The 25,336-nt window shown below is 43.0% G+C and overlaps 3 protein-coding genes and 1 pseudogene across 8 annotated transcripts in view; 2 read left to right on the top strand and 2 right to left on the bottom strand.

Moving 5' to 3' along the window:
* LOC120893592 (diacylglycerol kinase 1) overlaps positions 1-2,385 on the top strand; it is an 82,518-nt gene extending 80,133 nt beyond the window's left edge. For both annotated transcript variants that reach the window (XM_040295569.1, XM_040295568.1), the window contains exon 19: positions 22-2,385. In XM_040295569.1, the coding sequence (XP_040151503.1) occupies positions 22-111 (90 nt within the window). In that variant the 3' untranslated portion in view covers positions 112-2,385. The remainder of the gene's footprint in view (positions 1-21) is intronic.
* A 2,694-nt stretch (positions 2,386-5,079) lies between these two features.
* Positions 5,080-5,887, bottom strand: LOC120893593 (ARL14 effector protein). The gene has a single exon (XM_040295571.1). It carries the CDS (start codon positions 5,813-5,815, stop codon positions 5,222-5,224), a length of 594 nt encoding a protein of 197 aa, XP_040151505.1. The 5' UTR covers positions 5,816-5,887; the 3' UTR covers positions 5,080-5,221.
* A 2,592-nt stretch (positions 5,888-8,479) lies between these two features.
* Positions 8,480-10,334, top strand: LOC120895911 (annotated as a pseudogene).
* A 93-nt stretch (positions 10,335-10,427) lies between these two features.
* Positions 10,428-24,809, bottom strand: LOC120895931 (RYamide neuropeptides). Of its 5 annotated transcripts, none has more exons than XM_040299692.1 (5): positions 24,688-24,809; positions 24,386-24,469; positions 13,496-13,751; positions 11,652-11,895; positions 10,429-11,576 (listed from the first exon to the last, which is right to left on the bottom strand). In XM_040299692.1, the coding sequence occupies exons 3-5, from the start codon at positions 13,677-13,679 to the stop codon at positions 11,456-11,458; spliced, it is 549 nt and encodes a 182-aa protein (XP_040155626.1). In that variant the 5' UTR covers positions 13,680-13,751; positions 24,386-24,469; positions 24,688-24,809; the 3' UTR covers positions 10,429-11,455. The 5 variants fall into 5 exon arrangements, with proteins under 5 accessions (XP_040155635.1, XP_040155626.1, XP_040155617.1 ...); XM_040299683.1 differs by having other exon boundaries at positions 24,643-24,793; XM_040299701.1 differs by lacking the exon at positions 24,386-24,469 and having other exon boundaries at positions 10,428-11,576; positions 24,643-24,793.
* Between the last annotated feature and the right edge of the window lie 527 nt (positions 24,810-25,336).

Raw genomic sequence — 25,336 nt, 5'->3', positions numbered from 1 at the left:
GTGTTGACGTTCTTTTGGCAGATTAAACTCACTCACAAAAATCAAGTGCCAATGCTGATGGCGCCCCGGTCGGAGAAGGGTAGCGGCTTCTTTAGCTTCCTGAAGAGATGACTCACGAGAAGGGCAAACAGCGACGCCGTCCCGATTGAGGCCTAGTGAGCGCGGGTCCAACAGATGCGTACCGGCGCCCTTACCGCTTGCAACCTCGGGCAGCCAACTGTTGTCGCCAGCAGCCTGCACATTATTGGTCAACGGGGACAGTACGAAAACTGATAGCTTTAATCTAGTGAACCACACCACCCGGCGTGTTGATCCAACCCAGTACGTATCGCGGTGGGTGCGCCTGGTTCTTCATGAAAAATCTTTTTTTAAATAATACCATCCCAACAAATCATTCACGCGAGCGACCGAGTTAGGGTCTTTTCGAGCTCATTATCGTTTACAAAACCCTCCAAACACAACACATACTAACCGCGACCAATGTCTAGTACAAAATTGTTGAGGAACTAATCAAAACATTATCCCCCGGAGGAGGTGCATGGTTCACGACCCGCCTGGAAGTAGTCTGAGGTAATCAAAAAGAGGTGTCGATCATTGGAAGCTGCTGTTCGTATCATCTCCATCTCATCTCTACGCCGCTCTCTACACACAGCTCATTGCGCACACAATGCTTGGCGGTGCAGCACAAGATCCTTACCAGTCTAGTCGTGATGCTGCGCTAGAGCTATGATCTGTTTCAACCCTTACTATTACCATAACTTTTAGCATCTAAGCGCCTGTGGTAAACGATGTGTACCCGTATGTATCGCTGTGGCCGTTTATATGTTTTACTCTTGTTCGTCAAACGAACTCGAAGCTGTTGTTACTCATAGTGTGATAGCCTTCCAACTGTTATACGTTATCATCGTTCATCGTGTAGCCGTACAGTTCACCTTCACTTGGAATGTTGAACACTCATACACTTACACACACAAACACACGAGCATCTTAGCTGTTATATTGCACGCGCATGGTATCATCTCGCGAGCAACCCAGTTTACGCTCCTAATCTCATCGATGGAATCAAGTGGATCTGTGGTACTGTGTTTGTCCAAGTCAAAGTATTAGTTGAGAATATACACAACCCCTTTACTATAATATACCTAACAACTACAATTATATTTACTCATATTATTATAGCATATACATATACCGATACATGAGGGCGCACCCGATACTATATCGTGGTGTACGCTTATCGTACAAACAATTACACACACAGAAAATAAAAACCAATACTAAACTAAATGCGACAGAAAGTAATGTTCGACCTCGCTGCGCTATGTGACTGGTTCATGTGCTTTAAATACAGAGGGAATCGTTTACGGTCCTGTGGGATTGAGCTCGGTAGAATGGATGGAGTTATGGCAGGAGTACGCACAACGTAGGAAGAAATCATTTTCTCGGTTCATGATATAGCATATATTACCTCTCTATCTCTCTTCGACCAACACCGTATACATATCTTTGGACAGGAAAAGGAAAAGTCGTTACCATTTTTTAATAGTACCTCCTGTACATACCCAATATCTGTCTCGCAGAATGGAAGAATGCTCTTCAATTTGGCAGCCTGATCGGTTCTCTTGATTTTTATTGTTTCTGTTGGCGTACTCTAGCTGACCAAATCCATCTATTCCAGTTCATCCAGGATAAAGTATTTCTAATGAAACGTCTAAGTAAACTGTGTAAAGGAAGTTAGAGCTCTAACCTATTGGATATACGTTTTTAATTAATTACTAGCAAGTGCACATACTAATCGAAAAAGATGGACTACGGTAGTGAGAAACAGGCTCGTTTAATCTCACTTTAAAAAAAGTAAAAGCGACTACAAAACACAAAACTAAAGCACAAGGGAAAGGTTTGTAAATAGAAAATGTATGAAACTGTCGGGCAAACTTAGCCTTCAAGTTGTAAGATATTGTTTGCAATTGCATTCGCAAACTAACGACTACATTAACGGAACCGTTTCAAATAAGGCCTGTGTATGTGTCTGTGCGCGCGTGTAAAGAATCTCATATACCGCACCGCAATACTCTGCCATCGTGTTTTCTGTATTTGTATGGTGTGTATGTATGAATAGGTGTAAAATTTAGGGGTGAAAGATAACCAAAAAAAAAAACCCAGTGAAACTTAAACAAGCGTACAACATGTAATTTAGTTCAAGATTCACAACGCATTCGCCGCAAACATCAGCGCACAAAAAAATTAAAACATGCGCTGCATCTTCAATTTAGTTGGAAACGTTTTTATTTTTTGTTTTTACTTCTTTAAAAGAGAGAAAAAACAAAACAAACACCACAGTAGCAGTTAACAAAGGAAACTACGATTAAACGATTAATCAAAACACAGGTGGAAACACACAGTCAGAGCGGAGACGCGGCGTTGTCCCCGAGCACAATTTAATTGCGTACCGGGGAAGGCAGGCCATTGAACACAGGCACTCTTCTGACACAGGGAGAGTGCGGATAAGAAAGTAGGCTTAAGCCGTATAAAAGCCGATTACCACGCGCGATAGTACGAATGATATGTGTAACGATATATAATGATAATAAACCACTCAAATTCTAAAGTAGCTTAAGAAGATGATTGCAAATAGTTCATAGAGCAGGAGGTTAGATTCTATCGAATGCCGTAGTGCAAGTAAAAAAAAACGAATTAGAAATACTAAAAACTCTTGTAGACATCAACCAGACGGTAGAGAAGACGTAATGTCAAATGTTTAGATAGCCAAGAAGAAACTCAGAATTATGTACATGTTTCATACTAGTCAATGGCGCGCGTCTGCCGATAAGCTAGACAACAAATACGGAACCTTAATTCTTCGGTTGGTGCTGGCTGGCTGGTTACGCTCCATGAACCGCCCCGTTCCCAGACGCAACATACTTTTAAACAAATGACCCAACGGCCAGACGCCACACCTGTGCCATACCCCCCGGGAAGGTGGTGACATTGTTTCAACCACACGTTGTGCACACGTGACAGACCCACACAAAACAGACACACACACACACACACCTTCCCCGACGGATTGGCCAGCATTGGTGGGATGGTCCGGGGCGAGCAGAGTAGTTTGAGGCCTAAAGCTGTTTTTATACAATACTACAGTTAGTAATGAGCAACACGAACCAAAGCGAAGAGAATTTGATGACCGGTGCTGCCGGTGTCGGCTGTATAGAGAGGATATTTTAAAAACTATCGCCAGTTTGTGTTAACTTAAGTACGGATCTGACCATAGTTTCTAAGGGAAGAGAGTAAAGGTAATATTAATGTGTACAGAGAGAGAGAGAGAGAGAGAGAGAGAGAGAGAGAGAGAGAGAGAGAGTGTAGGATAGTTACAAACTTACCGTAAATCATAATCGTTATCGTTTCCTATAAGTAGCAATCGTAAGTTAAATCTATATGCTATACTATTTATATAAGATATGTTGCAAAAATATCTTCCGATGTTAAGGTACGTGTTTATATTCAATTAATTTTGCAACCCTATTTATCGTTTCGATCAGTGATTTGAAAGTATTTTTTAAACATAAATATTAAGTGAAAGCTTTACATTAGTTAGTAAGCAAGATAGAAAGAGGATATGTTCTATTTATTACCGTACATCGTACATCTTCAGTTTTGCGCTGCTGTAAAAATGCAACAGTAAAGGAATTTCAATTATAAATAACCATTACCGCTAACGGAAGGAGTCGAATAGTCGAACATGTTAGTAGAACAAAAAAAAAGACTTGTAATTAATGGTACTTATGCCTGCAAAGAAAACACAAACATTCGGACCAAACGGGGCACTAGTAAGAGTTTAAACCAAAACAAAGCGAGAAAACACGTGCTACAACTACGACGACGACGACGGCGGCGTGTGTCGGTACTAGCTCGCAAGCAGCACACTTACGTTTGTACTAACACATTAAATCACACATACATACATACATACATACAAACGCATACCAAGACAAAAGAGCACAAAACCACACCCTTACTGATAGAGCACACACATTGTTTTACTGTGGATGTATTTTATAATGCATGTATTTGTGAGACAACATGGTACTGTATGGTCCTGGACTTATCCTTCAATATATACTCTATTATGATGTACTCTAACGATGGCCAATATTTGTAATCATATTCATTGTGTCATTCACATACGCTCACAAACACACACAACCATGTAGCTAAATCAATGAACCAACTGTCCGGATTTAACTGACCCGCCCTGTTTGTATGTGGTGCGCGTAAGCCAGGAGAAAATACTAGCAATGCCTATACGAAGGATGGTTTCCTTCTTTCCGTTGTACTTTTACAACCAAAGTGCCGGAACAAGGGGCAACACACAAAAGAAAACCCTTACTTCTTTACACGCACTATTTGCCGTACCGTATCTAGTTCTGTATCTAGGGCACATCCTTAATCGAACTGTTTTAACTGGTTACCGTGCCCCTCTACCTAGACCTATGTACCTATGTGCGCCTAGCCCTAACCTAGCCCATCGTTCATTGAGTGTTGCATTTCGTGTCTGCCACACGCTGTCCTCCTTTGTACCTAGTTCACGCTTAACGCATACTCTTCAATGCATACCGACGATCGTTCGTGCTGCTGTACATTTGCTGTGCCGTTGTAAAGTAATACGCAACAGAGGAAAAAACCAAAGATTCGTGCACGTGCTCGTGCGGTAGTAGTAGTCGCAGTGGAAGGCAGTAGCAGTAGTAGCTTAACGATATTTGCCAGCTGTACGCGTGCTCGTTTGTTTGATAAAATAATTGCTAGCAATAGATTATTGTTTATCGATGTACATAAATTGAAATAAAATACTAAAAAAAAAAAACAACATTTGTAAATTGTGATCGTATTATGGAGGGGCAAAGATGGTGGCTTACCTACTACTCTACAGAATAGCTCCTACTATCTACTACTCAGTATTCAAAACCCAGATGTGTATGTCTGTGTCTGTCTGCCTGTCCGTATACTTTATACGTAGCCAAGCACTCCTGGCCACAAAGGGCAAGGAGCAGATTATAGGAAAAGACGACAATGAGGACATAATGTCGAGAGGATAGCCCGTTTATTGTAACGTTTATTACTTAATGTACAACTATACGAAATATGGAACATACGAAAGATGGAAATAAAAGATCATTAATTCTACACACGAGAGAAAGAGAGAATGACACAGCGCGCACGTTTACTTTCTGTACGGATTCACTTTCACCACATCCTTCGCGTCCATCGTGATCTCGTCGTACATCCATTTCCGGTTCTTGCGGCACACCTTCCCGCACTTGCCACTGCCACAGTCCGGGCAGGGCATGTGGCACCCGGGGCAGCTCAGCTCGAGACAGTCGCACATGTCGACGCCGTTGCTGCGCAGCACACCCTTGTCGTCGTACAGGCCGAGCTTTTTCGACGCCGCGCGTATGTTGCGCGCCAGCTTGCGCTTTTCTCGCTGCGACGTGACCGGATCGAAGTCGGCCAGGAATTTGGAGTTTTCATCAAACAGCCGGTTCCGCTGGTTGCGCTTCGAGCGGCCCCTCCTGGTGCCATTGGTTTCGTTGCCGTCACTGTTGTTTTCGCTACCATTGTCGTTGCGGTTCACGATGCTTCTTCTGCGTGCCGTGTTTGGTACCGTGTCCGGCTGTGCTTCGCCGGCAGTGGACGATACGGCGTTACTACTGTTGGCGCTTTTCTGTGCGCATTCTTCGAGTGTTTCGGTGAAAACCGACCGATCGACGTTATCGTTATCGTCCGAAGAGTCCGAAATGCTTTCGATATCATCCATCGCGGCCAGATTGGTGCTGTAAAGCAGGACTAGCGAACAACGGTGCACCGGACACTTTGTTTACAATCTGAAGGTTTGATGTGTTGTTTGGGTATTTTCGGTGCTGTCAACACTTCGCAAAAACCCGTAATAACAATCCTTGTCCATCGTGCTTTCTCACTCTTCCCAAGCTCCCGACGAATTATCCCCGAAAAGACCAACGAAATACAGATCATTTTCGGGGATAGTAAACACACGTGAAGGATGAACCCATGCAAAAAAGAGCTAAAAATAGAAATGAACATTCGGATTCACTCTCTCCCCTCATGTTCCAATCCATCATCATGCTTCATCCTTGATGCTACCAACCACATCACTAGGGTAACTGTACCAGTTTTCGGCAGTGTACCTATTTTCGGCAGGGTAGCTAAAAACGTGAAATTCTGCACAAATGCAGTAAAAAATTTCACAAAATACAATTTTGTAGTGAAGGTGTACTTATTTGATATTCACATACGAAGTTTCACACCATTTCATTACGTATTTTCCAAAATATCAAATAAATTGTGCTTTTTTTCGGCAGCTTTGCTGTCAGCCAATCGTTCGGCAGGTTTTTTGATTAAGAGAATCAGAACAGTAAAACAATGAAAAAGTGGTGTATATTAAAGATTTTATGCTTATTTAATTTATTCTAACTTGTTCGGAATTTTAAAATCACGATAAACAGGTTATTTTTCACTTTAAATGCTGCCGAAAATAGGTACACAGTAAATGTTCATTTTTGACAGCTCAATGTTGTGGGCTCCTGCCGAAACTCGAAACAATAACACACTTTGTATTTGGCTGAGTATTCCTTTTAAAATTGATCAGAACACTACACTGCGTATGTCGACACATAATATGACCTTTCTTGAACCAAATATCACCAATTTTACGACAAACAATGCACTAACTTAAGAGAAAAATAAATATTTGTAAGCCAGTTCGCACCGTACGCTATAACCATCAAACTGTCAATGGCTGCTCTGTTCAAACGTCGCATCAAAATGGCTGTCAAAACGGGCCAAAATAAGCAACATAAAATTAATAATTAAAGTGCTTTTTAACACCAATATTAGGAAACTAAGAGTGTTAAATTGCTTTAAACATTTTTTGTACATATTCACATTGATACAAACATTTTCTGACCCGTATTCGCGCTGCCGAAAATAGGAACACAGCCTGCCGAAAATAGGAACAAACTGCCGAAAATAGGAGCAAAATCAATGTTTGCATTTTCACGAATATTTATGAAAAAGGGCTTTGAACCGGCAAATAAAAAATATTGTAACATACTATGATAGTTTGTCAACCAGAATAACAACACTTTCAAGAAAAATAATGAAAAATATTGATGTGTGAGCAATTTTTGTGAAACTGCTGCACTAGCCTGCCGAAAACTGGTACAGTTACCCTAGTTCTACTTCAAATTACTTTGCCATATTATTATTCATTATTGTGCTATTTACTGATTTTCTTGTATGAAAGGGTACTGATACTAAATAAATTAAAAGAAATAAAACAATAAAAATAACAAATTGGATATAAAACACACATTCCTAACAATTAGTAAAAGGGTCTGAAGTTATTGGAGCTGGATGTTTTAAAAATAAAATAAGATTTTAAATCATCAATGAAAACAATAAAAATAGAAATTAAACTCATGTCAACCATGGCACAAACACCATTACCATTTGATTCGTTATCTATCAGTTTAAAACCCTTCAAATCTAGCACAATGAACAAAGAGATGTGTAAAAGTTCATCGATGCGTGTGAGAGAGTAGGGCTGAAGAATAGAAAGAGATGGCATGAGTTTGTATTCATTATCCCCGAAAAATTTCACCTGGATAACTGGTGGAAGTTTTGAAAGGTATTGTTTTACGACATTGTGAATGCAATGTAAACAAATTCTTCATGGGAACACATAAATGAAACAATATTCAAATTAGGATTTTAATTCTAGGTAGTAATTGTCATATAGAGTTAAATGTAGCTCTCGTTCCGCATCGGAAAATCATTTGTATTGTAATTGGATGAATACGAACAAAAATTACTCTACCTGTCCATTTTTGTTTGACGGGTGCTGCTCTCTTCGGCATAACTTGGTTCCGCGTCTCACCACCAGATGGTGCTAACGCTTTAACGTGGGCTGCGTACTTTGTATTGTATCTTTTGCCATGCAACAGATAGGATTTTTAAGGCCGGGCTACATTGATCGTACTCGCAAGCGTAATTTTGATTTTCACTAGCGCATCTGGCGGCGACTGGTGGAAGCTATTTTTGGTCATCCAGGGAATGGTCATGCCGGATCTCAAAATTAAGTAGTTTTTCCATCGTTTCCCATTGCAAAAATGGATGCAATGCGTGCAAGACATGTGTATCTACGTTTTACAAAACTTTTCTCCTCCGAGTTAAGTAAAAAACATGGAAAATTAACATATTTTCTGAAGCGGCTCCAAATTGTTTGGCAAAATGCTTCGGTCAGCCGTCGCCAGATGCGCTAGTGAAAATCGAAATTACACTAGCGAGTACGGACAATGTCCCCCGGCCTTTAAATAAAAAATTGTCGATGTATTTGATGTTTCAATTTTCAATTGCCCTATTTAGAACAAATTATTAGGAACAAAATTTATGAACCACTATAAAATCTGATAAATTGAAGAATGTTCATCGATAATAAAATAACCCTTCAATTACCGGTACATTGAGGGTAATTTTACCGAGATCTGTCATGCTGGCCAGAATGTAAACAAACACATATGTTGCTCTCGGAAAACAGGAACACAGCATACTCATAGAACAGGCCTCGATCGCTAGCCCAAATGCCGGCTAAATGCGTGGAAGTTATTCTACAAATTCAACAAAGCGCCAGTTACGTGTATCGAAGTAGCAATACAAGCAATGTTTCTATTCTCTGAAACGATTCCCTTCGACTATCGGACATACTTTGCCGCGGCCATTCCGTTTCTGGAGCAGTACAGTTGGATTTTCCGTTACAACAACACCAAGTTCATTCGGTCCGGTGTTCTGGAAGCGTTGCCTCGTGAATGGATTGTCGATCTGGACACACTCTCTAACGCAGAGTTCAACCAGATACCATTGGGATTGCATAAGGTAAGAGTTGCAACAGTAAAGATTATCTCGTAGGATTGTAATTTGAGCAAATTTGTGTCATCTTCGCAGGATAGCTGGTGCAGTTCATTTCGAGAGTTTTTGTCACAAGTTCGAGCCCTTCAGGTTGAGTACGAGGAGTTTGTCGAACGCGGAGAAAAGCCACGGATAACTAACAACGAGAAGAAACACTACGAAGTGACGAACTTAAGCAGTTTTATCGCATCGCTGCGATGTGTTTCAAAAGACCCACCGAAAGTATACGTAGATTTCGGGTGTGGTGTGGTAAGAAGCTATGATTATGATTGACTCGCACAACATGTTTAGCTGAAAAAGTACTTTTTAGGGTCTACTGACAAAGCGCGTCAACGAGCTATTCGATGTGAAAGTGCTCGGAATCGATGGAAATGCTGCCTTAATCGAACAGTGCAATAAAACTCCCGACGCAACGCAAGATCTGCAGTTTATACAGCATTTCATAACGAATGATTCTTTTGCCTCAATCGAGCGTGAATTGGCGAACCGATTCAATGCACCAAAAGCCAGTACCGTCCGTGCTGCCGTAATGGGTCTGCATGCATGTGCCGACCTGTCCATTACGGCCATCCAATGTTTTCTGCAGTGCGGCTGGTGTAGCAGTATTACCATCATGCCATGCTGCTACCATCTGATGAAGACGCTCCCCGAAGAAACCTCCGCTCCGAATGGGGAAATTGGATTTAAAAACTTTCCCCTCTGCGATGAACTGCGCTGCATGGTTGCTGATGGCAGTCGGGCTCTAGTTTGCAAATCTTTCTTGCGACTCGCTTGTCAACAAACGACCGCACGCTGGCAAAGTCTCACCGTCGAGCAGCATCAACAGCACGGTCGTACCATGTTCCGTCGGGGTTTGATCGATGCCATTCTGGAGGGGGCGAATCGGTGCGCGTTGGCAAGTTGAAGCAAATTCCGGAGCAAACGACGGTGGACAATGTGTTGCAACAGTTCACGCTGCGAAAAGCTGGGGAGGGTGGAACGGCACAAGAGCAGCCCTGGGCGGTGCATCATCGGAAGAAGCTGACCGCGCTGCTGGACCGGTACGGATCTGATGGACCCAGACTGGCGGAATATGTCGAGTGTTTGCAAATGTGCCTACAGGTAGGTTGGGAAAAATGGTTCGAAGAGTTTCCTTCAATTAATACAATCACACTTCTTTGCACAGAAAATCTGCGAAAATGTGGTCCTTCTCGATCGGATGTGCTACCTGGAGCAGGAGGCAAAGCGGGTCGGACTGCAAATAAGCCGCAAGTTGGTGCGCCTTCCAAATGATCGAATAACGCCGCGCTGTTTCATCTTTCACGCCTCGCGAAAGGATCAAATAAATCTGAACACTCAAAATTGAAACCCAACCCAACAGCACTACATTTGAAGGGTCTTTTCTCTATCTCTCTTTTTTTTGTTTCATTTTCCAGAGCACTAATTACTTTTTTATTTTTATTTTTTTACAGTATAATGCTATTTTACAAGAACAGTGCCGAGACGAGATAACATGGTTCTGAATGTAGTTTTTATCGGTTTTGTGATGCAGTTCCGTGCGATTAATATGCGCCACCATCGCTCTCTTTCCTTCCTTCTCCCGCACTTTGCTCGATGTATTGGTTCCTGAGGGGGCCCGCTGCATCGTGTCCTTTGGTGCGCCTCGTTGCAACGTTTTCTCCTTTTACTGTCCGTAGGTTCAGTTTGGCGAAACACATCCGAGCGGAATTGTATGTGTATGTGCCCCAAAGGGGAAAAAGGAATCGAAGAAAAAACACTGTCTCTTCCTTTGCTTTTTGTCGTACGTATCTTCCGTTATCCCATGAATGTGCACCTGTGGTACCGTGCGCAATATTATCTAGTAGCATAATTATTATTAGAATAGATAATACTTCGGTAATAGACATGGTTGGGTGGGGTACTGAAGCCTGCAATCCCCCAGCTTAACATCCCCGTTCGAAAGCAATCGAGCAACAACTATCCAGCCTTTGTGGAAAGTGTGTCCCGCCCAGACGGTGTACCCGGGAGTACGCTCTACCACATTAGTTCTTGCTCAATGGTGCTTTCCGCTATCCATCCCTTTTTCCCGCTTGTTCGCTTTCTCCAGTCTCTCCATTGTCCTAACAGTACAGTTATGCTGCCAAAAAAACTAAAACCCTTTTGGATGTTCTCGGTCCCTTTCGTCCTGGCATTGCTCTCATATCTTCCCCCTTGTTGCTGCTGCCACTGCTGCTGCTGCTGTGTAAGTGTACAGATTGCATCGCCTTGATTGAGGTTACATTTGCTCGTTTGGGTATGTGTTTTGTTATTTTACATTTGGCAACACGTTTAAATCAATATTCCATCCTCCATCCAGCTGCTCTTTTTTGTTGTGAAGAAATGGCGAAAAGGCGAAGATTAAGTATAATGTGAGATGAACGCGTCGAGCCGACGCGGGCATTTAGTAGGCTATGGTGTGTGGGGTTGCATTGATCGCACCGGCCGGTTACTTTGATTACTTTTCCGACAGGTCGGCATTGTCGTTGAACTGGCGTTGATGCTGCTGCTGCTCCTGCTGCTGCTGATCGAACTGTTCCGTTTCCTGCTGGTGTAGTGCATTCGAAGATGAATCGCGACTAAAATGGTAACACAGAAAAAGAAGAAAAGATTATCTCACTAAGTGGATATTTCCAACGCGGCACGCAACTTACCTGTAGCATCGGTACAGATTCGAGACGCCCGTATGCAGACAAGCGAGATAGGTCAGCTCGGCGATACCATTATTGTTGTCGGATTCGATTTCCTTCGTCAGGTCGGAACGTTTGCCGTACCGTGAGCCGAGGAAGAAGCGATCGTTGCGCGGAACCACGTTCACTTGTCGCATATCCTTCGCCCCGTACACGTGCGATCGCCCGTACCGGCTGCCGACGAAGAATGGGCGCTTATCGCTTGCATCTGGGCGGTGGAAAAAAGGCAGTAAGAGTGAGAGAAACAAAAGTGCAATGAATACATTTGTGCAAATATCGTATGTCCCATCGCCAATTATTGAAAATCAACGTCAACAGCTAGCAAACATGAGCATTCCTGCAGGTGAGCTTGTTTGTTTGCCCTTACATATCTATTCTCCTTTATAGACCAGATACCGCCAGCGAAGTGCAGTATCAATCCTTTTCTTTGCATCTCGCAAGAAGAAAGAACAAAAATGTCTTCGACAGTGTATGTATGTTTTGAACAAACGGTGTTGACCAGATGGTGTTACATTCATCATGTAAGTATATCAACATAATACTATACATTTCTGTAATTTAATAAGACTTTGTTTGACTTTGTTTAATGCCCGAATCCTACATGCTGGTTGATTTCTGCGATGTCAGCTATCGGCACGGAGCGGAACCATTAGAAGACGTTATTATATTTATTAGTTATTGTTTCTAATTGCTCCTTTTGCGGTTTCAAAGCTCAAAGCGTATAAATTGCATCTAAGTTTAAGAGCAATCAAACAGTGAGAAAAAAAGCCTCTTGTACCTGTTCGGTTGCTCCACGCTACCGTGTTGGCAAGCTTTTGTACAGCGGTACAGTGGCAAAAGCTCTAATGAAACTGTAAAATATCCATCCCGGCAAAGTTTTGCTCATTAATATCAAAATAACTGTTTTGTTGAACAATCTAATTTATTTGAGGTTTTTTTTAAATGCTTACATGAAAAACATGGTTCTCTATGTTCAATCATTTATTTTGCAAGATGACTTGACATGGATGAATTGGTTTAAGTTAAACACCTTGTAAACATAAAATTAGGTATTTTTTCACAAATAATAATGCAATTGTATGGTTATAGAAGTAAAAGTGTAGTTTTGGTTACATAGCCGCTTCTTTGCCTTTTTGGTTACAATGTTTGGATTCAATTTTAAAATATTGTTGAAAGATGGTTGCTCCTTTTTTACTCCAATTTCAAATTGCTTTAAAATATTGCTGCCTACATCAAGAACAAATATAATCTTGCCTAATGTAATGCAATAAATATATAATCATCGTTTAACCAAACGACATCAACCGAAAATGTGTCCCAAACTGTGTACCGCTGTACAACAACGGCCAAGCGTGGCCATCCGTGCCGAAACCTTAGTGCAATAAAAAACCGGCTTATCGCGTGGCAAATAAATCAAGCTCTCCATACCTTTGGGGTCCCCTTGTCGATCGGCTAGACTCGCCTTTCGTTAACTCTATCGTTGATTGAAACGATTTATGAACACACACTGGCAGGGCCTGAAAGGTTTTAGCAAAGCGCCGTAGTATCAAGCGGTTAATAGCGGATTGCTCGCGGTACACAAACAAGCTAAAGAGATTTGCGTACCTCTCCCATTGCTCCCCATTGCTCAATTCAATCGAACCACCAACTCTGGTGTAAAAACCGATTGAAAAGGAATTTGTTGTTTGTGAACGGTACTTCATCCCCTCTCACTCAACACCACCCCCTCGAACGATCGACACAAAGTAGCGAATTAAAAACGCATTCCCACACACACACACAAACACATGTTCTATCCCCTGACTTACGTTTGTTATCGCCGTACAGGCTGCTGGCACTATCCACCATCGGGTCAGCATCGGCTACCGCCGCCAGGACGAGCGCCCCGAACAGGACCAGCGCGACGGTGGTGCTGATGCAAGAGAAGAGGAAGGAGGAGGAGGAGGAGGAGGACTGCTCGCGCGCCAAAGGTTGCACCGTTCGCCGGGTCATGCTGATGCCGTTCGCTTGTTTCCGCAACCAATCGAGCAGGATAATAATGATGGCCCGGAAAGGCGCTGGTCGCTGCGGAAAGGGGAAAATCAGATCGAATGAAGCGTCGAACGAGGTATTAATTTAAAGTAAAAATCTTCATATTTGCTTCTCCAGCTCATCGCGTGTGTGTGTGTGTACCAATGTTGTGTACCTACAGTGGAAGGGTGGGTTGATTAGTTTTTCTCGGATCGTTTTTATTATTTCCCACTCAACCGCGCCTCTGTAGCACATCAAAGGTAGTGTGTAGAATTATGTTTAAACAAGTGCTTCCTGCCTTCGTTGCCACATTGCGACCCAGTAGCTATCACTCTAATCCTTCGCTTCGATCGAATCTGTAAACTCCCTTCGATTTGGTTCCCCCCATTTACGCCAAAATGGATAGGGAAGCCTAATTACGATAAAAAGCGGCTGCAAAACGGCCATTTCTGGCCGGGAATCGGTTCGATTGCGAATTGATTCTGACAAGCCCCATGTGTTTTGCGTACGTGGGCTTTCTGTGGGTGTACTGCGTCAGGAAGCGTACAGCACCTGACAATTAGCCACCAACAGGAAACAGTTTCTGGTCTCTCTCCCCCCCCCCCACACACGGTTGCGATCGTATTACCAATCCCGCCCTGCCTGACTTCTTGCCGTTACGCCAGCACCTTGCCGCCCAGTTGGAAGTGGTGTCGTTTAGCCGGCTCATTTAACAAGTCTCACAGGTAGCGATAATCACCTTCTGGTGTGTGTTTTTCTGCAATGGGTGCCCTCGGGGTTACAATGGCGAATGGCATCAATGGCCCGACTTAGTTTTTAGGATCGGAACAATCGGAATGGTATTGCAACTAGCCGTCAGTTGTTAGGCTTTGGCGCAAAGGGATCTAATTCTATTTATAGTTTCATTCAGAACTGGTTTTGTGTAAAACATAAAACTACATTGAAATAATCTCCTATCACTGTTATACTGCTTTACCCAGTGGCGGATCAAGGGTATTGGGGGCCCTAGGCGGAACGACGAGTTGAGGCCCTCTGTAAATGGTAAATGTTGTTGGGGGGTGGTAGCGGCTCTAAACTTGCTGTTGGGAGATTGAACAGTAAACTTGAAATGCCGTCGGGGCCCCCTTCGATCATCAGTCGCAAACTCAAAATTTTTCCTGACGGGGGGGGGGGGGGGTGCAAATGATTCACCAGCCTCGGGGCCCCATCGACCATCCTTCCAGGGGGCCCTTGTCGCTAGTACTCTGTCCATACGGCATACTATAGAATGGCGATCTACGGGGCCCCTAAATCGGCGGGGCCCCAGGCGGCCGCCTAGTCCGCCTACCGTTAGATCCGCCGCTGGCTTTACCTGACCTATTTAATTCTATTCTATAATAATTGATGTCATTTTAGTGAACAGTTTGTGGGAATGTTCCAAAAGCAGACTACGTCAGAAACGAACAATGAGCCATTCTAGTTTACTTATTTATCTATAATTAGCACAAAATTACCCTCAAAGCTTGATCCCAAATGCCCACCATCGAGGCAATAGAGCTCGAGTTGACCTGGAGTGTAATTTTTCTTCACTCCCTTGGGGCTATCCCCATCAAATAGTGTAGGACGTTTAACAATCATCACCCCTGTTGCGTCACACCGTGTCCATCATCCAGCGCAAACGAGCGCAACGAAATGCAAATCGTAACAAAATACACCTGTTTGATTCCGACAACACTCGATCCTCTTGATGTTGGAGCAATCCATTTGATCTGATGGGCACTTCGTTAGCACCGTCTTGGGCAGTTCGCTTTGATGGTTGGAAGGAAAAATGTGAAATTTAACCACAACCACCATCAACCAGCCTTACCATTTGTGCCAACAGGCGCTGGTGCCGATACGCTTGTGTGACTATGAAGACTTACTTAGCATAGTAATAGTTAATTAATTCTTTAAGTCAATATTATTGTTTGTTAGCGTTCTGATGTTCATTGTCGAAGGAAGTAATAGAAGCTGATTGGAAGCATTTTATTGGTCGTTTCAAAACGGAGACAGAGCCTTCATTACCTTTGTTTGGTAATAAATTTCTGCTATTAGTACTTGAATTTATTTAATTTAGTTTTTTGTTTTGTTAGTTTTTATTATAATTATTTGTTTAAGTTTAGTACATTATTTGGCACTGTGTAGCCACTTCCGGTACACCCTTTATCCAATACAGCTTCATTTAGACCATATTTGTTCATGATTTGCTCATGGATTTAATGCAAATAACCAAAAGAAGGAACAAAAACTCGGGTCACCATTATGCCTCCCTTGATCACCACGCAAGCACGTAAAATAGTGGGATTTTTGGAAATCGTTCGTGTCCTGGTCGTGCTGCAAGTGGTACAGACTCGAACTCGTCCAGCGGATGGATGGTATGACGATACACCGCAACCACAACACGCACGCAACAAAGGTCAGCACTCTTTGGACACACACACACTAAAAATACATAAAAGTAAGGCTGCACAGGAGAGAAGAGAGAAGGAGAGAGACAGAGAGTGGGAATTTACTATGTGATATGGTTTAAAATTTATGTCCCATAGTGTCCCATTTCGGGGTTTTCGGCTAATCTCGGGAGAGTCCGTGTGTCAATGCAATTGTGCCACTGTTACCGGCTTAGGACATGGCGAGCTGCGAATGATGGCGAAACTAATTACACTAATCGTAAACCGGGGCTGCTCTCGCCTGCCCAAAATGGATTAGTTTTAAAGTTTTACCACCCTGCACAAACCTGGGCGAAAAGCAGAGAAGCGTGCAGAGGGGAATGTTCCTGTACCGGGAATGCGTCTTTATGATGGTGGTGCTTCTTTTTCCCGAACAACAAACCCCGCCACACTGATGACAATTAGGCGTGTGTGCGAAATTAAACTAATCCTAAGCCCCCCCCCTCTCCCCCCCCTCTTTGGTTCTCGTGCGTTGGTGTGGTAAGGTGTGGGTTTAAGGACAATACCACGGAACGTAAACGTAACGTTTAGCTCCAATTAGGAGAATTTTAAGAGCGTAGAGTGTGCGTGCTTGGACTGAGAAGTATTGTGTGTGAACAATCTTTTAATAGAGCCAGCAAACTTACGCCGATTGCAGGTTGAAGGAAGGCTACACAGTTGTCGAGCTTCCGTGCTATGCTAATGGTATGTAATTGGCGTATTCTGTGAACAGCTACTACCAGTCGAATTGGAATCCTAGAATTCAAATCAGCGTATTTGCTATACATTGACTATTTGATTGTTGGCTACCATCATTCCATCTACAAATTACTGTATTCAGTGAACCCACGATTGAACGTGAAATATTTAACTACTTTCTTGACATCAACGATCCCAAATGACGTTACAGCTTAATCGCTTTGGTTCCTTATAAATTTCGTTGTTTTTTTCTACACATTTCATCGAACAAAAAGACAGCTTCTAAAACGATGGCACTAATGGCACCATAACGTCGTGCAATCGTGTTCGATTTCGAGTGGTAGTGCCCACCGAGCGAGCAATGCCTTGCGATGAGCTGTGAACACTTTCGTTCGTTTGCTAACTCGATTCGAAACACATCATTCTCTCTGTCTCCCGTTAAACACTGTCAGGCGTTACACCATCCAACGGCACGGTTACCGACCGAGGAGCCCTTTAAACCAGTGGACACACGTGTCTGTGGTTCAAGTGTGTGTAAGAATAACTTTGAATGAACTTAGCTCATGCGAGTCGATGTGTGTGCGTTTATTTTAAACGAACGGGAAAGCAACTCAACGTTAGCGGTTAAATCATTCAACTTGCCAGTGTACGCTCTTCAATCGTTTTAATGTGTTGGAATAATGTCGTTAAAACAATAATACATTCAATTATTGATCATAGAAGGAAGTACAAGTTGCTCTGACGACCTCGGCAAGATTCTACCGCAATCAAGTTCAATAAGGCGCAATGAAAGCGCGCTACTAACGCCATCAAACTTTGCAACGATCTCCACTCTACCAAGGCTTGACTCCTAATCGAAATCATTTACTACGCATACGGATTCTTTCTGGCTCATTGACCCACTGCCCACCAGCCACTCGTTGCTGACCACCTGCACCACCTGCTGCTGAGGTAAGTTAATTATATTTCACCACACAAAAGCCAAACGTTTCATCACTTTAATTAACCGACCGCAAGGTGTGTCGCGCAACGGTGTGGTATAAACGTTTTAAGGTCAGGTCAGCTCTTTCGAGCCGTGCTGTCGGTTTCATTTGCACTGACTTTTTTTCTGCGCGCAACGCTATGGTGGATACTAAAATGGAAAGAGCAACTTACAAGCAGCAATAAAATAGTAGAAATTCATAGAAAAAAAAACCTCTTTCGCCGCATATTCGTATGCTAACGGACGGTTGCGGGCGTAATAAAAATGTTATCCTTCCGACGGTTTTCTACCGCCGGTGACACAGGAAGCTAAGAAATTGCCCCGACAATAGATCGAACAGGACACCAGCTTGATAGGAGTTTGCTTTTTTTTTTGTTCTCCACACTGTTTGAACCTCCTCTAGAACCGTGCCGACACACACCATAAATGCCAGAAATAGTTGGTCGTCTTTGAGCCGGTTTTTTCCTTGTGTACAATGTGACAGCGAAAGGTTCTAAGGCCAATGTGAACGCCTCCTGTCCAACTACAGCTACATACTCTCGGGTAGCGGCGGTGGCTAATGTACTCTCGGTGGATAATATAATTTGCTGGCATGGTCACGGACAGGGCCACGCGTGAAAGCTTCCTCGCCGCGTGCAGCCGTTACAATCTACCACGGTTCGCGATGCACGGGCATGCAATGGCCATTATTAAACGGACCACAATTTAGCACACCCAACCCCAACCCACGGGATGATAGCCCACTCGCTAAACTAATAATTAGTTTCGCGAAAGTAGATTGATCCTTTTCCATTTGACGCGTGTTTGACGCCACGTTCCTGGTCAAACTCTAGCCCACAAGCAGGCACTATGTGAAGCTTTAGCGATGATGATGGGATCGCTTCGAAATGCTGGCAAAAGAGTGCCATTAGGACCAAATGGGACGGTGCTATGATTTATGAACAATGCAAATGAAACGTTCCGCCCAACCAAATATCCATAAATCCGTCGCCGGCACACCTGTTGCGAAGCATCAACCATTGAGGAAGTGTCCGTAGAAGTGTCCAGCGGCGAGGAGGTCTGCCGGCCGCCGGAAACGTCAAATGGGCGGATGTAATAATTTTTCACTCACCACCCAACGCCCAGAGGCGATCGTGCGTTGTTATTTTCATCCCGTGGCATCGTTCGTCGTGATAGGAAGCAATCATGATGCTCTCATGGGTAGGTTTGCAATGTGTGCGCTGGGTTCCCTGTAAGCCCGGTATTGAAGAGCTGATCGACATTTGCGTGCAAGATTTTTTGAGCATTCGTACGGTGTCGATTTTCCAAACAACAGAGAAGCGTCTGTCAGCTAATTTCATTTCGTAGACAAGTGAGAGAGGGTGTATTACGTTACATTCATTGCAATTGAAAGCTGCTGTTGCCTAATGTCGTGTAATTGACACTTGAATTTTCATAGAAGGAGAAACATATGCTCTTTTAGCAGTGTTTTTGAAGGCTTTTAACATTAAACCCTCTTAGCATGATTTAATTTCGCGTAGAGAGGTTAGGATTGTGATCTTGAGTGTGATATAAGCAACGGGATTTTCATTATTTTTGGCTTGTTCAATTGAATTTACAGATTTTTGCAGATCGCAGAAATTTTCTTTCTTCTTCATTTTAGTTCAAACATGAATCACATTAGTATTTATTACAGAAAATAAATAGCTCCACACAATAATGCAAAACAATCTCACAAAGATGTTGCCTGTGTAACTGTGTAGCATTTTAACGCAATGAGCTTAATGCCATTAAGGTAAGTACCGTAGGTTGCATCAAGAAGTATTCATTTATTTCATCGTCCTTCTTTTGATTGCATTGCAATGCATGTTTGAAGTTGATTTCTAACATTGCTCCATCCTTTTTGATATTATGAGGGTAATCGACCGTCTTTCACCTTTTGAGCTCGTAATATTGCATTGAATGTTTCCACTCTTTTTGGGTTTAGGGAATAAAAAGTTGCTGATGCTTATGGCAACTTTGTGCATTCCAATAATTTGATAAATAATGTCTATATAAATAAATAATTCGATACATTCCATCCAAATCATCACCAAAGCTAGCTACACACGCAAGTGAGCGTTGATTTCTCCACTTTCCCTATCCGCAACGTGTCGCAAACAGCAAATCAAACGAGCATCACACGTCCGAGGTGATTAATTTTTTATCACATTATCCTACTATCGTTCCCTTGGCACGTTCCCTCCCTCCCTCGGTAGTCCCACATGGACAGTAAATTCATTCATTTCTTCTGACACAAAATCTCCTTCACGGAACGACTCAAATCAATCACTCAAAACGACCACCGACTCACACACTACGGCAAAACGTCGGATCGAACACGGAATCGCTTCCGGCAACCCGGGGAACCACAAACGCGCACCACTCAACAATAAATCAAACACCTACTAGCAACAGTAGAGCATGCCGAGCTTGCCGAGCGTGTTTGGTCTCTCTCTGTCTCTCTTTCCTTTTTGCTTTCCCGTTAGCGCCCAACAAACCGGGGGTTCGTTGCTTAGCGCATCCACCAGTGCGTTTCAAGTGTGCTTCAGACAAAGTCTCCCAAACCCCTCGGTGGTATAGGCAACTCGTCGCTGGAACCATCCTTGCAGCCCAAATTCCTATCGAACGCCCGTGTCATCGGATTTAAAGGTAAGTAAATAGTGTCATTCTGAGGTTGTCAACCATCATTTTACCCCCCCGGGGAGGGACTTGTGAAAATGCCGACCCGAGCAAATAGCATTTCAATTCACGTGGCGTTGTTGATCTTCGCCCTGCCACAGTAGGTGTCGATGATGCGTGATTTAACCGTGACCGTCCGAAATCGCGCTTCTTTTTTGTATGTCCTTCAGGCTTGTACCACCGAAGGGCGCGTACCCACACACTCACACATTGATGCTGATAGTGCACTTTTCTATCGCGCCATCGGAAGACACACACAAACAAGTTGGGTTGCGTGCCATAAATCGCTATCTTTTACTAGAAATTATAAGTAGCGACTGGAAAGTCCCTAGAAATCTCCCACTGCTTTCGTGCTCAACTTGGGCCGCACACGTTTGCATGTGATGGTGGTGTGCATGCAGCAGGGGCCTTTTGTCCCTGGTAACACGACACGACACGATCGGCAACAGGTGGGAAATTACCAACTCTCGCTTGAGTCATTTGAATTTTTATACTTATCGCACGCCATGGGCCACTGGAGCCGGGTGCTACTGGTGCCGGGAGTGCCCGAGGTAGTTCGTTTCCATTACCGCTCGACGTTTTGCCCGACCTGTGGTGGTACTTCGTTTGGGCATGCGGAAATTCCGCTTGGGATAGAATTTCCAGTCGGAATGGGTGTTTTGCTTCGGAAGTGTGCCAATAGCTGGACGTATTTTGATGTGCTTTTATTTGGTCAGTAATAATAATAATACAATTTACGATAGTATTTGTTTGCGGCTACTCTCTATTTAGGCATGATTTTTTATGACATTTTACGCTACTGTAGAATGATGATGGAGACGCCTGGTGTTTAACACGTGGCCGGAAATGCAGTCGTTGATGCTAAATTTTGCCTCTGGGTCATACAGTTTTATCACTAAGTTATAATTTTAAACAATTTTTTTAACAATTTTCTACCTATTTTGCTTACATTTTTTTATAATAAAAACATCTTTTTTACATTTTGTCTGTAAGTCGCTGTTTTATTTGCAAAGTTTTGCTTTATCTATGAAGCAAAACTAATCATTTCAGTGTTATTATCAATAATGTAATGACTAATAATTAAAACTTTACAATTGATATGCAAATTTGGAAAGTTTCAATGGAATTTTTCGATTTGGCATGTATTTTATATCACAATATGCATAAGAAAAGCCGTTAAATGTTTTTCCATCAGTTTGTTTAAAAATCTGTAAAAAACATTGACTTTTTCAGTATTCTTTTAATGTAACATAAAGTATATCTCAAATTTACTCAAATATATGGTGAATTTATTATGATATCTACCAGAGGCAACAATTGTTGACTTACAGATGAAAAAAGGTGCATTGCAGACAAAAATGGCCGCTTTAGAGGCAAAACTTAGCGACGTCGGTTGTTACAAAATTCACATTCATATTAAATTTATAATATTATACACGAATAAGAACCAATACTTTAGAGAGTACTGTCTACTGTCTTCGCTTATTGAATCAAAGAGTTAAACGACTTCTGGATCGCAGCAAAACCCAATTCGCCCATTCCATAGAAACGTTCCGAATCGTCTCCCCTCAAAACAACTCAACACTCGCTACACCTCTAAACCGCCAGCACCAGCAAAGGAAGGGAAAAATGTTCATTTCTGTGGTCACAGTGCCGCGGGCAAAGCTTAAAACCGGTGCCACTTGCTCAGTAGCTTCGGCAAATAAATCACTTTTTTCCTAATAAACTCAAATACGTGCTGAAAAAAATGGGAGGGGGCGGAAAACAATCCCACACACGCGTTCGGGCAAGGAGTTTGGAGGACAAACATACGCGCCCATACACACTCGCGTACTCGTCAATGGAAAGATACTGGGCGTCCGCGACATATAATGCGACAACCAGCCAACCAACCAACCAAGCAGCGTACCTTGAGCCAGAGCCATCGGTATCTGCACGGTGGCTTTTCCACTTGTACTTTTTGTGTGATCATTTACGAGTAAAGTCTTATGAGAGTCGTAAACAGGAAAAGCTCTTCCATCGCACACTAGGAAACATGTTTCTGCGTGCCTCTGTATGAGTGCGTGGAAGTATCACATTCATACCGAAGTAACGAGGTAAAACGGGGTGAAAGGAATTATTCGTACTTGTTTTTCTTATTAGAAAGCAAAACGAATAGAAAATCTGGCCCCAGTCACGTTGGTAGAATTTATGGAAATCGTTTCACTGCCCGTAGATTCATGATTTAACGCAACAAACGCCCTACTTTATATGTGTCGAGAAGCTAAATTCGAATGTTTTTACTCTCTTGATACACCTCTCGGAACACACACGCACTACTATGAAGTGTTTCAAAATTTTACCTCTTTTTTCAAACAACAAGAGTGTTAACTTTACACGTCGTTCAGGTGTACATTCCTCGCAAAGACATCCTTTCCCCGATCCGCTTGTAAATGGCCGTGAAATCGTCTAAAATATGAAGCTAAGCTGAACCGTTCCCTTTATCTACCGTGTGTCAGTGAGCATTTCTCACGGATGATTGGTTTGATATTGGTGTATCGCACCACAAGGGAAAAGACAAAAACCGAGATTCAAATGGAATTCAATTAACTTTTGGCTCTTTTTTTTGTAGGAGTGGGAAGGTTGAGGCTGGTGGGAAGAACAATCGAAATGCATATTTAATACATTAAGCCCCTTTCCCGCTGGGTACAAAGCAAGTGATCCCGCACTACTAGCCTTAATGGAAAAAGTGTGAAGGGAGATGATCAATTGCCTCTTTTTTTTTTTTGTTTGGAAGAGGATCATAGGCAACCTGGAATGCATGTAGTGTCTTTGGGACGTTTAATTGTGGGTGCAAATGGGTGCAAACTATAGGGAAACCGGGAACGTGGGAATGCATTAGTGCTCTATGCCCTCTCTTCCCTCGACCCAAGTGTTGAGGAAAAAGCTTTTAAAGCGTTTTGTGTGTGTATGTCATTTACAACCAAAAAAAAACCAAACTCCCAATCCCACAAGGTCGGTAGGCATGTACACACGGTAGCTCATAATCGATGATGCCAGTTTGCCGAGGTTGCAGTAACAAATTTAATACTATTAATTCCACACCGGCAGGTGAAATAGAGCAGAGACACACCAACACCCACCAGGTTGTCGCCTGGTGCTACAAAAGCCTTTTGCCGTACGAAGGACGGATGTATGCGCTACCGGGGCTTTTTGCACTTCAAAGCATTTCTCCTGTTTCCCATACTAATCAATACGGCACTCTGGTTGGCTGCTGTTGGTTTAGTTTATGGTGTTATGCACCAGAGGCACAGCTTTCCCTAATAGGCATAGGCATCATTTTGCGTAGTAAATGAAGTCTTGTTGAGAATGATTTGCCTTGTTTTCCATCATCTTTACTACACAATAAACCACACACTTTGAAGGGGGCTTAATCTGCAACATGTATGGAAATGAAGTGCTATTATTCTATAATTATAATTGTTATTTTGCAATCTACTCCTACTCCTGAGAACCTGGCCATTCCAGAACAACCACAAAAAAAGGCTCCATTTAGAGAGCTGCTGGCTTTTTTTGCTACATGTTCGCACATTAACGCGACCCACTTGTACCACGCTTTGTGGTGGCGATTTTTTTCTTCTTCATATATTTATATCCACCATGTCATATGCGATTCACGGGAAACACAACCATTCTGGCACGCAACAGTGTAAGAACGCCTAATTACAGCTACCCAGAGTGGACTAATTTCGATCGAACACACACTCGTTCTCTCTACCTGTTCCATTGAGCTTGTACTTGTTTTATGTTTTATTGCCTCTTTTTTATGTTAAAATTATGCTTTTATAAACATACAGCGAGAAAAGATAAAACTAATCGCTTACCTTTTCCTTCAATCGATCGTTTCACTGGAACACGTGGATCTGTAGTGTTGCGTTGTAAAATGCAAACTTGTCTCACCGATCGTACTATAAAACAAAAACGGTCTGAGAAAAACTGCTCCAAACTATTCGCCAACAATTGGTAACACTCAACCGCGCGAAAACTGCCGTTCCCTGTCTTGTGTCTGCCCAAAAGCTACCATCGACCACCGAAACGGAGGAAAAAAGGGGAAAACAACCAACCAAGATCCACCACTAACTTGCTCTCGATCTGCAGCTGGATTGCTGTTTCGTTTGCCACACACCTGTTGTTAATCGACACTGCGCCGCCGGTATGTGTGTGTGTCTGTGTTGCTTCACTTTTGCACGCCTGCACGCTTCCTGCGACACTGAAGTACCGCACGGAAATGCAAACGCTTTTATATGAAAGCCTTGCCTCGCTGGCACACCACGGGAGTGACGACGACGATGAGTGGCCGACCAGAAGTACTAGCAAAACACCACTAGCAGCAGCAGCAGCAGCAGCAGCATAAGCATAGCTCTTTGCTTCACCATTTCTCTGACGCTGCCCGTTGGCGGAGAACAACCGCATGCTCTCCCCTTATCTCGACACTCGGCAATGACGGGTGTCGATGTGTGTAGCTACACCATGCTCATCCACAGCGGAGTACACCGCCCGAACGAATCAGTAGGCGACGACGGCTGTACCGCTCGTTCCCTGTTTCGCTCACGCTCAGGCTCTTGAGTGTGTTGAAACCGTTCAGTAGATGCTCGGAAGTGTCTATTTGTTTTTTAAGGACATTTTTCGCGAGCATAGCTCTTTTGCATAAAAAGGTGTCAATTAGTCTTACATTTTAACACCCGATCGATTCTTTTCGTTTAACAATCTCGATCTATTATGGCAAATTCTTGTATGACGAAATACACAGTGTCATGCAAATATGATTGGCCTTT

This window comes from Anopheles arabiensis, chromosome 2, assembly GCF_016920715.1.
Source record: "Anopheles arabiensis isolate DONGOLA chromosome 2, AaraD3, whole genome shotgun sequence".
Taxonomy (NCBI): domain Eukaryota; kingdom Metazoa; phylum Arthropoda; class Insecta; order Diptera; family Culicidae; genus Anopheles; species Anopheles arabiensis.
Note: the sequence above shows the minus strand (reverse complement) of the source record. Positions and strands in the feature narration are given on the sequence as shown.